A 12375-nucleotide genomic window follows, 5' to 3' on the forward strand; every position below is an offset into this window, starting at 1 on the left:
CTGGTTCCATCTCAAGGTCCTGTGTGGGGCTCTGTCCTGGCTATTTGTGTACAGTTCTGGAGATGACATGGGCAAGGAGGGTGAGCAGCCAAGATCCCAGAGGGGTTTTGGGTTGGTGTGATTGAAGGAAGAGGCCCGGGTAATGGAAGCTTGAGGAAGTGACCTCACTTCCTTGGTGACAGACCCTAACAGAACTTAGCACACTGGTCTCCAGGCGCCCACATTCTAGACATAGCCTCCTATTGAGCTCACTTGAGTAGAGACACTCAAGAGAGCAGGATGCTCTGCTGTTGTCTCCCGACTTGTCGAGGCTGTGGCTTCAGGAAAGCCAAGAAACACAGCCTTTTCAGTTGCTACACACATTGGCTTGGCCCTCACCTGCACCGCCTCTGGCCATTTGGCAGGAGGAGCCCTCAGGTAACACAGGGCAGGCCAACAGCCTTAGGCCACAATGGGATCCCAACCCCACACCCCTCTGAGCCTCCTTGTGTGTCCGGGGGGAGTGGAGTGAGGGACGGCGGGGCTGAGGGGGCACTCATCCTGGGCAGGAGCCCTTTGCTGGGTGTTGAAACCTGGCAGTGCGTCGTGTTCCCAGCCTAGGTGTTGGCTAGCAGGATGGGAGAGTGGGTGCTGGGGACCAAGCTCCTCTATGCATATGTCAGTCCAGAGCCCTCCAGGGGTCATCTCATTCCCTCCCTGGCTGGAGTTCTACACAGACACTGCTGGGTACCTGATCCCTGCTGGGGTTTCCTCCTGTGGCCAAGTCGAGGCAGGTGCCTGAGACATCCTGGCCCGGCTCTCGGGCACTGTCTTTGCAGAGCTGCACACAGGAGGTGGTCGAAGAGCTGGCGGATGGCTTCGGGTACTCCATCTCCCTGGACAGGGACCAGCTGCACCGCACCATCATCAATAACCAGGGCTGCTCTGAGGTGAGAGTGGGCACCGAGGGGTCTTCCCACCCGGGCCCCTGAGATGACCAGGGCAGGCCCAGAATCCAACCTCAAACTGCCGTTCTCCTGGGAACCTAACAGGGCTGACCCCCCTGAGTGTCCCACAGTCCCAAAGGAATCTGGACTTCCGCTCCTCCCCACCAGCTGCATAGGAGGATAGGAGGGCACTCTGCGTTTTCCTAGGAAGATTAGAGAAAACGTTATCACTTCCCACTAGGCCCTGAGTATCTTTGAATTTTGCCTTTTTTGGAACATGGAACCTTGATAAGGAGGGTCTCCAAACTCCCTTTAATGTAAGAGAAATAACCATCAGCGTGTTTTGGAAGTCAAAGGGATTCTCAGAGTGTGTCACTGCCTTGTACACTGTTTCCAGACCGGGGCGGGGTGGCCACATAACATTTCCCTCCAGGTCGGGGCCCAATGAAGCCTCAGGCAGTTAGAGGGGCTGGCCCTCAGCCCTCACTTTGGGCGGTTCTCAGTTGTGACCCACAGGACCTAGAGAAGCCACTTGGCATGCCTAAGCCTCTGTTCTCCTCTCTAGAGAGGGGGTGTCTTTTGAGGATTCACTGGGCTGGTGCTCTGCACAGAGGGAGGTCTGTTGTCCCTCTGCGAGGAAATGGCCTCGAGGGAGATCAATGTGGAATCCTTCGCCCGCCCAAAGTCAGATTGTACTTTGAGAGCCCAGAACCTTGCTGAGTGTGGGAGCCCCTGTGTCTCCTGTCGCACACGTCTGGGAGGGGCTAGGAGTTCCTGGGTCAGCTGCAGACCTCGATAACGCTGGTGGTTCATAGTGGTGGCCCTGACCCTGTGTGCCTCCTCGTCCCATCCAGAGTGAAGATGAGTCCACTCTGTCTGTAACTGAGGCCTGCAGGATGCGTGCCCTCCAGTCTGTGCTGCCAGCCTTCCTAGCAGAGTCCTCTGCAGTGTCATCACCTCCCTCTGCAGCTACTCAGGCTCCAGCACAGCCCACCAGGTGCTGGACCAGCTGTTTCCCAGGTGACTGCCCACCTCCTCCTCAGCACAGTGGTGAGTCTGCCCACTGTCAGCTGTGTGTCTTGCCTTGGGAATGTCACCACATCTCTCTGAGCCTGAGTTGGCTCCTCTGAAACGTGGGGTGGGAGAGGATGAACTTGCTAGGCTTCTCCCAGGGATGAATGGGATCAGCCCTCCAGGTGCTGCCCTGGTGCCCGGCTCTGCAGAGAGGGTGGTGGGCCATGCTGTGGTTGCTGGTGTTGATTATTTCTCTGTCCCCCACGGAAAGTAGTCTTCCTCTCCCTTCACTGGCTTGTGGCTTTTTGAGTTTGGAAAAGCACCTGGAGAGCACCCTGTCAAGGAGTTTGAGATGCCATCCAGCTGGTCCTGGTGCTTGTCCTTGGTGTAGCCACTTAGGGATCTCTAGGGCCACAGAGGGGCCACAGGCCCACTCAGACACCTGGAGTGGTTCTGGTTGGAGGTCATTTAACAATGCCTATGAAGGACCTACTCTGAGCAGGACTTTTGGACACACTAAGTGTCACTCAGTGAATGAAGTAGACAGCCTCCCTGGGACTCCCCTCTATTCTGAGAGTCAGACAGTCACACTTACATCATTCACAGGTCCCATCTACCCTCCATCCCAGGCGATGCCCTCATCCCCTTTGGGACACATGGAGGCAGCTTGGCCCATTGTGTGCAGGATGCTGGAGGACAGGACCACCTCCCAAAGTGAGTGGTCTTTGGGTCGAGAAGAAGGGCCTCCTGTCTCTAGCAAACAGGGTGCAGGAAGAGGATGGAGGCTGTGGCCGGGTCAGGCCTGGGAGAACCCTGCATCTCACCCATCTTGTGATTCCCATGGGAGGGCTGAGTTCTGATGGCTTCCACTCCAGCAGGACTGGACTCAAAGAGAGCTGTGCATGGGTCCCAGGCCCCTTGAGAATTGGAAGGGAGGCTGGGCTGCGTTGTCCCCTAGAGACCCAGTCCCAGCAGAGTCCCAGCTCCTCCTGCCTCCCTTTCTCCACATCCACACCTTGTGAGCACCACCGCCAGGTCCATAGTAGGAGGTGTGTGAGCAAGCTACTCCCAAATCTGCTGGAGTCTTCATTCCAGTGGCCCACATGCATACAGGGCTTGGGTAGGCTGTGTCCAGACCCTTGGGGAGGAGAGTATCGGTGGGAACAAGAGACTCTCACAGACTCTGTGTTCAGCCTGCTGGATGAGCAGGCCTGCCACAGCCAGGACAGCCAGCCAGGGCTCAGGGCTGGGATGGGGCCCTCCTCTGGAGGGGGAGGGTCTGGCACAGGGGCCCAGATGCTAAGAAGAGTGCCTTGGGAGGGCGGTGTTTAAGGAAAGGCCAGGCCACTGACTCTCTGGCCCATCTGCCTCCCCGCAGTGCTATCTATTTCCTGCTGGGAACCTGGCTGGGCCAAGGGCAGGATTGCAGGGAGCCCCTGTTGGACCCTGCAGCTGGCCACTCTGCACACCAGCTTTGGTGGCTCCCACGTGGAGGGCCATGCCTACCTTCTGCCAGGCCACCTGGAGCATCTCAAGGCCATTGAGGCCGAATGGAAAGGTGAGGGGACTGGAGCCAGAGCCAGTGCTAGCCCCTGGGCTGGAGCCAGCTGCACCTCCAGTCTCACCACGTGTGGTAGAGCTGGAGCCAGCAGCCCCTGAGTCGGCCACTCCAGGACCAGAGCAAGGGCCACCATTAAAGGCAGCCCCAGAGCCCAGCTGCCCCTGGGCCGTGACCACCGAGGACCAGCTGCGGGAGGAGAAGCCGAACATCTTGGTCTTCCCTCCCCAGCTGGTGGCAGAGCAGCTGACGAGGATGGCTGCGGTGAGCAGAGGAGCTCGCGGGGTGGGTGGCCCCTGCCTTCCTGGTGCCATGAGCCACCCCACACCTGCCATTCCCTGCTCGGGATTCCGATGATCTGGGTCCAAATCCCTGCTCCCTCCCTTATCGATACTGTGACCTGGGCAGCTTTCTTTCTCCCCAAGACTTCGCTGTCCCCTAGCGAACAGGGGACAGTAGAGACGGACACTCAGAGCACCTGCTGTACAGGGTGGCTGTGCCGATGAATGAGGTGGGAGAGAGTGGAAGGTGGGCAGAGTCTGGCCCTTTGGTGGGGGATGGGCACTCACTGAAGTGCTGCCAGGTCCTTGGGTGGATCCCCCATCTGCGCAGGTGGCCCAGACAGCCTCAGCACTTATCAGGAAGGTGATGTGTATTGACTCCAGTGGAGACAGTCAAACAAAGCTGGGCGTTGTCCCTGCCTCGGGGGGAATGTGCATGGGAATGGGGAGTGGGACCGGAGGGGCACTGGGATGGGTGGATGATGGCCCTTCTGGTGGGCATGTGTGGGCTGCCTTCTGGAGCTTGGAGGAAGTGAGACAGGGCTGGGAGCAAATGTCCCCTCCCTTCCCCACAGTACTGTGTCCGGGGTCATCCTGGACTGGGTGCATTCAGTGGACACAGACAAAACCCAGGGACTCCCACAAGCCTCAGGCCACATGCTCTGCTTCCTGAGCTCCAGTTCTGATCTCACCCTGCCTGGGCCTATGGGGGACTGTGGACGCCGAGCTGGGGTGCGGCAGGACCGGGTGACACTCCGAATCTTCTGCAGGAGCTGTTCAAGACGTTGGTGCCCGCCCACTGCCTCGGCTCCATCTGGTCTGAGCGCGACAACAGGGAACGCAAGTCCCTGGCACCCACCGTCCGTGACACTGTGATGCACGACAACACCGTGGCCAATCGCATCCTCGTCACCTGCCTTGGGGAAGCGAGCATGACAGCGCAGGACAGGGCCAGGGTGGTTGAGCTGTGGATCAGGGTGGCTGAGGTAAGCCTTGGCACGCCCTGTCTGGATGCGTGGGAATTGCCTCTTGTTTCTCAGCTCTCAGGATTGCAGTCTGGGGTCTTAGTCCCTGGACTGTCCCTTGACCCTCATGCCAGGGCCACGTTGCCCTTGACTTGAGGTCCCAGTGGGGACAAGCTCACTTCCTTCCTTGTGTTGAGCTACAAATCCTTGTGCCTGGCAGTGTTACTCGTCGGGTGGCAGGTGTGCCCTCCCTGGCTTCCCTGGGCATGTGTCTCCTCCAGGACAGGGGAAGTCCATGAGGGGACAGAAACCAGAGGCAGCAGAGCTTCAGCTCCCCCTCACGGCTCCATCTCTTCGCTTCCCCAGGAGTGCCGAGGCCTCGGGAACTTCTGTTCCCTCCACACAATCCTTTCTGCCCTGCAGAGCCCTGCCATTGCCCGTCTCCAAGACACCTGGGGACAAGTTTCCAGGTGGGTAGTCTGCTCTCCAGCCAAGCACCATGAGGGTGAGGTGGCCCAGGCAGCCTGATTTGGGCCGGCATGTCCCCCAAAGTCAGCTGAGACCACCTGGGAGACAGCGAACGCCGGGCACAGGGACTGACCTGGGTGCTGGGTCTCTGAGTCTCTCAGCGCCCTTAGGCCAGCAGTTCCGTCCCAGGGATTCATTTCCTTCCAGACCAGATCCTGGCTTGAGCCCAGGTGGAGATTGTCAGGTGTTTCCTTTGCAGCAACAGAAGCCTCTATGCAGCTGAAACCAACACTGTTCCAAAGAGATCTGTTTGGGACATCTGGGAATGGAGGCCCCAAGGGACAAGAGGAGAGGCCCCCTCCGCAGTCCCATGGGGACCTTAGAGCTCAGAGCACCCCAGTGAAATCCCTCATCCAGGCCCCAGGCAGTTTGGATCTCCTGGGTTCTCAAATAAATGGGATTTGCCTTCAAGCATCCCACAGTTTTTCTTGCTTGCTTGCTTTCTTTCTTTCCCCACCCCGCAGGGAGAGTTCTCGAACCTGGAAGAAGTGGGTCAGGAGAGAGAAACGCGTGAGCAGGGAGCTGCTGGTGCAGGTAACCTGGAGGCTGGAGATCTGGAAGGAGGCCAGAAGGAGAGGGGAGGGGAACATCCCGAGGGGATCCTAGGAGGTGAGGCTATGGCAAGGCTCGGCCCAGGCTGGGGGTCAGAGAGCCCTGTGAGGGTGGGGCAGGCCGGGGCCACTCGGCCAGGTCCCTCAAGACACCCTGCCCTCCCCCTCCCTGTCTGTTCAGCTGGGGTCTGGACGCACCCCTGGAGTCCAGAGGTCGGGGCCTTGGTCAGATTTGGAGCCAGGGTGTGGTGAAGGCAGCGGGGACAGGGCCTGTAGCTGGCACAGGTAGCAGCCTCTCCCAGTGGGTCCTTGAGCCAGTCACTGCCCCTCTGGGGGCCTCCGTCTCCTCCTCTGGGAAGTGGAGGGAAATGATCAGCAGTGCAGGCCTCCCAGCGGGCTGCTACCATCCAAGGGAGGACAGGAACGGGAGGAGATTTGTGCCGGCTCCTCCTCGAGAGGTGAGGGGAGAGCAGTGATGACACGCAGATGACTCTGAGTCCTCAGGAGACTCCTGAAAGCAGGTGATGTTCTCCTCACACTTTTCAGCTGAGGAAAGAGGGCCAGGGAGGCCTGGGCAGGCCCAAGTCACACAGGACTGAGTCCTGGAGCTGGAGCTGGGACTGGTCTAGAATCAGAGCACCGTGGAGGTGGGAGCAGCAGAGGCAGCAGGGGACTGGAGCCGATGGCCAGGGTCTGAGATCAGGGGCCTTGGGGGCCATGCGGAGGGGAGTATGGGCGCACTGACCCTGTCCTCGGCCCCGACAGGAGGCGACCTCCGTGTTAAAGACTGCAGAGAGGGCCCGCGAGGGAGCCCAGGAGAGGCAGCGGCAGCAGGTGAGGGTGACTGTGGGGGAGGGGCCTAGGAGTCAGAGGAGAGGGGGCTCCCCCTCCCAGCTGGAGACCTCCCTCAGGAGAGGAGCCTTCCTCCTCGGGCGAATCTGCTGTGGCTGCCAAGCATGATGGGCCTGCAGTGGCAGTGAGCAGGAGGAGGCCTGGAAGGGCTGGCAGCAGGGCAGATTTGGGGTGGGGAAGGGCAGGGGCCACTGCCCCTGGGAGGGGCCAACGGCCAGCCCTGGGACTTGACTGATGGAGTTTGGTGTTCCTGGAGGGGAGCGGGGGAAGGGAATTGTGTGTGTTGGGGTGTCCCGAGGATCCTAGGCTGCTCTGTGTGGGAGTGTGGGGTGGGCAGGAGGCTGGGCTGAGGGGTTTCAGGGGAAGGTTCATGGGGGCACCTGAGAGCGGGAGCTCATCACCATGCCCATCCCGATGGCGGCACAGGGTGTCGTCCCCTCCCTGGTGACGTTCTTCCGTTCCCTGGAGCTGCTGGACACTACGATGGAGGATTATGTGGAGGTGAGTGAGCCTGGAGGTGGGTCCGGGGGCTCAGGCTCCTGAGGGTGGGGAGGAGAGAGTCCTGTCCTGAGCCCTGAGCTCTCTGCATTTGGCAAAGGTCCTCTCAGCAGGGCCTCCAGCCTCGTGTGGGAGTTGGGGTGTCAGGCCCATCTCCCCAGTGGGTGATGCAGGCTCTGCATAAGCCACCGTCCAGGTTCCCTGGGCTGCTGAGGCTCAGAGCTGCCTGACTGTGTGGCCCCAGGAGGTGGTGTCTGAGCTGGACTCAGCCTCTCCCTCTGGCCCTGCCAGTGAGGGAAGAGAAGTCGGGCCCCTCCCAGTCAGGAAGCACATCAGTGGCTGAGCTGTCCTTTCCTGCCTGAGGCCTCAGTCTCCCCACGTGTCATCGGAGAGGGTTGGGTTACAAGGTCTCTTGCCTCAGTTGCTCTGTGCCCCCTGCTCTGGAGCCCAGAGACTGGCCCAGGTCCAAGTCCGGGCTCTGGATGGGCCCGCCCACTGGCAGTAGTGCAACATTGCAAGAGGTGTGGACGGGGGCTAGTGCTGGCCCAAAGGGGCTGTTTCTGATGGACGGCCGCTGTCTGCTTTCCAGGGCAATGTGCTCAACTGTCGGAAATGGAACGAGGTAAGCGGCTGCGGCCTCCCGGTGGGGAACGTGGGGGTGTGGAAATCAGAGACCCCCCCCTGCAGTGGGCAGGACACCCTCTGGCCCAATCCCCAGGGGGGAACATTTATTTGCACAGTTCGATATACAGAGCTAGGGATCCTATGGCATTGGCGGGTGGGGGAAGGGCTGGCATCAAAGACTCCTTCCTGGAGGAGGAGCTATTTTGGGCCAAGTGTGAGAGCAGGCAAGTCCTGACTGGAATCGCAGGGAGGCAGGGTTCCCAAGTGGGCAAAGGCCTCAGACTGTCTCCTTGCCCCCCTCCTCACCCTCTCCAAGAGCCCTGCAGGGTCCCCAACTCAGGCCCTGTGGGCATCCTGTGCTTACTCTGTCCTAGCAATTCAAACTGATGGAGGAGATCGAGCTGCTCCAGGAGGCTGCAAATCTGTACACCGTGCAGCCTGACGAGCACTTTGGGGTCTGGTTCCAGGCCGTGGAGCCCCTGAGCAAGGAGGAGAGGTGAGTAGGGTCAGGAGTTGGGGGAGGGCAGGGCAGACTCTCTCTGCTGATCAGCTCTGCAGCCTATGGCTGTGGCTCCCTGGTCAGCCTCAGATCTGGTTGCATGGAGACCCCTGGGGCCCTTCGACCCCAGCTGCTGGCAGGCTCCAGGATGCACATGTGATGTGTGGCTCCTGAGAGCTCCCAGCTCCCCTCTGTCCTGTAGCTACAGCCTGTCCTGCCAGCTGGAGCCCCGATACCACTGGGCCAGAAAGATTCGACTCTTCTTCAAAGACAAGAAGAACCGCTCAGGGAAGAGTGAGCGTCCAGACCGGCAGTGGCTGAATCCACAGGCTCAGGAAACATTCAGGCTGAGCGTGGGCCTGGGGAGGCAGACAGCTGGCCCTGGGTTCCAACTCCACTGCTGAGCAGTCCCATCCTGGGCGATCGCACTCACGTTTCTGGGACTGGTTTCCTCTTCTGTGAAATGGGTGACGCTAAATATCAGCCCCTGTGTCAGGGACAGATGGGGTGCTGTTAGCTGTCTGAGGACTCAGGACAGGGCTGGAGCACAGAGCATGGTGGGGGCATGGAGGAGGTGTGCACTGTGGTTCCAGGGCAGGCCCCTCAGGAAATGCCTGTCTTTCTCCAGACATCAGACCCCCAACCAAGGGCCCTGTGGAGGTGGTCGATGACCCTCGTGAGACCAGCTGAGCTACAGTGGGGACACAGCAGGGACACTCAGGGTACACAGGGCCACCTCCTCTGATTCTGACGAGAACTTTGTGATCCGTTTCCTGGGGTCCCCTGGAGGCCACAACGGAAGGCACCAACCCCTCTTCTCCCACCCCCTTTTCCCCAGTACCTATTTCCCTATTTGGAGGGGCCATATTTTGTTGTCAATGGTAAATGCTCCGTTTGAGTATTATATTAAATTCTTGCTTCTTTCTAATCCTGGGAGTGGAGGTGTGCATCTTTCACTCGCCGTGCTCATGGAAATGGGATCCAGAAACTCACATTCCTCCTCCAATTTAGAAATCTCACAACATCATCAGCTCAGTTTATGTAGAGAAGGGAGAAAGGCCAGTCCCCTCCCTGGCTACTGAAGAACATGCCCAAGTTGCCCTTCCTCCAAGGACAGGATCATTGCAGTGTGGTTCACCCTGTCCAGGAGCAGAGATGGCCCCTCCGACCTTGGGACTAAGAGTTTGGAGGCACTTTCTCAGGCAGAGCGACAACCACTGAGCTGGGGATGTCTTTCAAACTAGCACGTGCCTGTCCCTAGCACACGTCCTGCCCAGGACAGTGGCTGCCTTTTTACATTCTGCTGGAAGAGGGAAGAATTTCCCAGTTTCTCTTGCACACAGATTAGGACCTTGTTTTCTGATTCAGTTTCCGGAATGGCTTCAGCTCTAAGTGGGGAAAATACCATCAAAAGCTCAAAATGTGCACGTGGAGAGGACAAGGCCAGAGGAATGTCCTGTGCAGATGGGCCGTGGGCAGGCAGGACTTTTCCTTCTCAGGCCCACTGAGGGGCTCCCTGTTCACCCTTGACCTAGACTTGCTCCTCCTGGGCTTCTACTCCCTGACTCCGAATACCATTTCCTGCTTGCTGTCTCTCCAAGGGGAAAGCTGTGGGATGCAGCTTTTAGGGCCTCAGCCAGGTCTCCCTCCATAAACCTACTGCTCTCTGTTAGCCAGGATTTTCAGCATCTCTGCACTTCTGCATACAATTGTATCTTAGGGCAGAAATTCCCTAGATGCCCCCAGCCTTTCTGCCAGGTCCATAGTGGCCACTCCTCCCAGACTGGGCCTGGTGGATCCCAGGTGAGCTCTGCTTTCCCAGGAGGATAGATGATCATGCTGACCAGAAATGACCCCACAGTCTCCCTGTTGCCGAGCGCGACTTCTGGGCCTGTGTGCTTCTCAGGCCCATGGTGTTGGACAGTCCCAAGTTTACACAATCTGGAGTATTTATAGTGAATTTTCCTAAAGTCATTGCAGTGCTTGAGCCCAGCAAGTGTGCAGCCCCTCAGCTGGCTGTGTTCTTTTCCACAGTCTTGTGCTGTGGTTCTGTCATGGGGATGTGCACCTTTCCTGTTGGGAGCTTTGAAAGAGGAGGCCTAAGAAGGATGTGAGTTGGTGGTCCCACGGGGAATGCCAGCAACCTGATGATCTGTGGATGTGCGTGGACAGAGCCTTACCAAGGGAAATGCTGAAATCCTTCTCATCTGCGTGCTAAACAGACACTGCTCTGAGCTCAACTAGAGCACTGGCTCCAGAACCAGGACGGAAATCCTGACCACCCAGCCTTTGCAATCTCGTCCCTTCGAAATAGCCTGAAAGAAAAGGGCCGGGTGAATCGCTTGGCACTTCTGACTCATCTTCTCCTTCCTGGTGGCTACAAGTGTCACTCAGACACATGGCAGGCTGGGCTCTGTCAGGAAGGCCGTCTCAGCACAGCCAGATGCTGAGGATAAACCCTGGTTCCCGAAAGCCCAGGCCTTTGCTGATGTGGCACAGACACCCAGGAAAGAGACTTGCCAGAGGAAGCTGGGGAATGCTGTGCTGTCCCTCAGAGGAGAAAGAGTCGTGGCAGGTCCCAGGGCTAGTCCAGGGCCGGAATGAAGGCATGAGTGTCCCAAGAGTGTCTCCTCCAGGACTAGGGTGCTCCTGAGAGCCGACCCAGCAGGTAGCAACATTGGTACGTCTTATAGTTCAGCTGGGGCAGAGGAGGGGCTGTTTAGCGCATGTTTGGGCTTCCACTGGCCAAAAGTGCAGCTAATCACCCAAAAGAGACCCATATTTGCAGCGAGGTCACATGTCAATCTTTTGTTTTTTACACTCTCATCCCCAAAATTGTTTTTTTTTTTATGTTTCTATGTTTCCTGTCTTTGAACTTTTCCTTTGATCTTATCCTTTTTTCCTCATTCCATTGAGTTGTTCAGCTCTCTGTGCTGCTTTCGAATGATTATTTTGATCCTTTCTTCTACAGCACACCAAGGACGTTCCATTTTATCTTGTGATCTCCACATTTTGGTCCATGTTAGAGCCAGTCAACTGAACAGACTGTTAGAGATCTTTGTACCCCCTCGAGACACAACGTTGACTAGAGAACCTCTGCTGAGTGGGGCCAAGTCAATTCATTCCACCGAATCAACTGCGTGTTCCTTCCTCCATTATCCCAACCCCCGTAGCCCACTTCTTCACAGTTGTCCTAGGTTTCCATCTGTGTGTACTAGGAAGAGGATGCGGTAATTTTGGAGTGTAGCACAATTCCTCATGGGTCCCCTTTTGTATCTCATGCTTTGGGACCTGCTAGGAGTCAGGTTCACCTCGACTGAGTCTTGCTCTAGAAGCACCAAGGCTGGTGGGTATAGGTCCTGAGGAGGCTCAGCAGTGTCTTGCCAGGCAATGACCTCAGGGGACATGATGACAGGATCCTCAGGAAAAGCAGAGTTCACGTCCTCAGACAGGAGGAGGAGGGCTGCTTCCACTGACAAGGCCAACTCTGTGCCATGTGGGAGTGAGTTAAATGTTCCAGCTTAATCGGGAACTGACTTACATCCTCATTCCAGTTTTCAGGACCAAATTACTACTAAATCAACGCCATCACTTTCACCACTGTGCAGATGGGGATTCAACCTGTGTTGTAATTCAGCCGCTTGCAGGAAGAGACTCTGGGTTAGGTTTTCAGAAGGATCAGCTCTGAAGCTACAGGAAGTAAGAGTTTGTTTCAGGGAAGGTACAGACACTTCAGGTCAGTTATGGTGGTTGAGATGAGCTGGGAATTTGACACCCTGTGCTCATGATTTTCTTTTCTCATTTAATCAAGTGCAATTAGGAACAGTTAGCTGATTTCATTAGATTCGTTAACTTGTCAAGAATGATTAACGCATCAAATACATGATCACTGAGAAGTTTCCCTTTTATAGACATTTGGTTAGGAATATCCAGTGGTGATATTTTGTGTACCTCTGTTGCCACAGCCTGCCATCAACTGGCAGCGCCCTCTTTAACACTGGAAATAGGGTCTCTGGTGCCTTTCAATTTAATCAGATTAGAGAACCAATTCCAGAAACCCCAGAACCATTTCAGAAACC

At 57.2% G+C, this 12375-nt stretch overlaps 1 protein-coding gene across 2 annotated transcripts; it reads left to right on the plus strand.

Moving 5' to 3' along the window:
• The first annotated feature begins 163 nt into the window (after positions 1 to 163).
• On the plus strand, positions 164 to 9224 carry LOC102149317 (ral guanine nucleotide dissociation stimulator-like). 2 transcript variants are annotated; one of them, XM_070234688.1, is made up of 13 exons: positions 251 to 417; positions 819 to 929; positions 1781 to 1976; positions 2547 to 2654; positions 3319 to 3498; positions 4550 to 4765; positions 5111 to 5214; positions 5737 to 5806; positions 6589 to 6657; positions 7102 to 7176; positions 7763 to 7795; positions 8172 to 8293; positions 8499 to 9224. In XM_070234688.1, exons 5-13 carry the CDS (start codon positions 3439 to 3441, stop codon positions 8698 to 8700), a joined length of 951 nt encoding a protein of 316 aa, XP_070090789.1. In that variant the 5' UTR covers positions 251 to 417; positions 819 to 929; positions 1781 to 1976; positions 2547 to 2654; positions 3319 to 3438; the 3' UTR covers positions 8701 to 9224. The 2 variants fall into 2 exon arrangements, with proteins under 2 accessions (XP_070090790.1, XP_070090789.1); XM_070234689.1 differs by lacking the exons at positions 4550 to 4765; positions 5111 to 5214; positions 5737 to 5806; ... (3 more) ...; positions 8172 to 8293; positions 8499 to 9224 and having other exon boundaries at positions 164 to 417; positions 1781 to 1946; positions 3319 to 4026.
• Positions 9225 to 12375: the final 3151 nt, after the last annotated feature.

The sequence above is a fragment of the Equus caballus genome, chromosome 14 (genome assembly GCF_041296265.1).
Source record: "Equus caballus isolate H_3958 breed thoroughbred chromosome 14, TB-T2T, whole genome shotgun sequence".
Lineage (NCBI taxonomy): Eukaryota > Metazoa > Chordata > Mammalia > Perissodactyla > Equidae > Equus > Equus caballus.

Excerpts from the sequence above, each read along its gene's own strand:
- LOC102149317 (XM_070234688.1), top strand. The coding sequence starts at position 3,439 with ATGCCTACCTTCTGCCAGGCCACCTGGAGCATCTCAAGGCCATTGAGG. Across the intron at positions 6,658-7,101 it reads AGGAGAGGCAGCGGCAGCAG|GGTGTCGTCCCCTCCCTGGT; the intron begins GTGAGGGTGACT and ends ATGGCGGCACAG. Across the intron at positions 8,294-8,498 it reads CCCCTGAGCAAGGAGGAGAG|CTACAGCCTGTCCTGCCAGC; the intron begins GTGAGTAGGGTC and ends TCTGTCCTGTAG.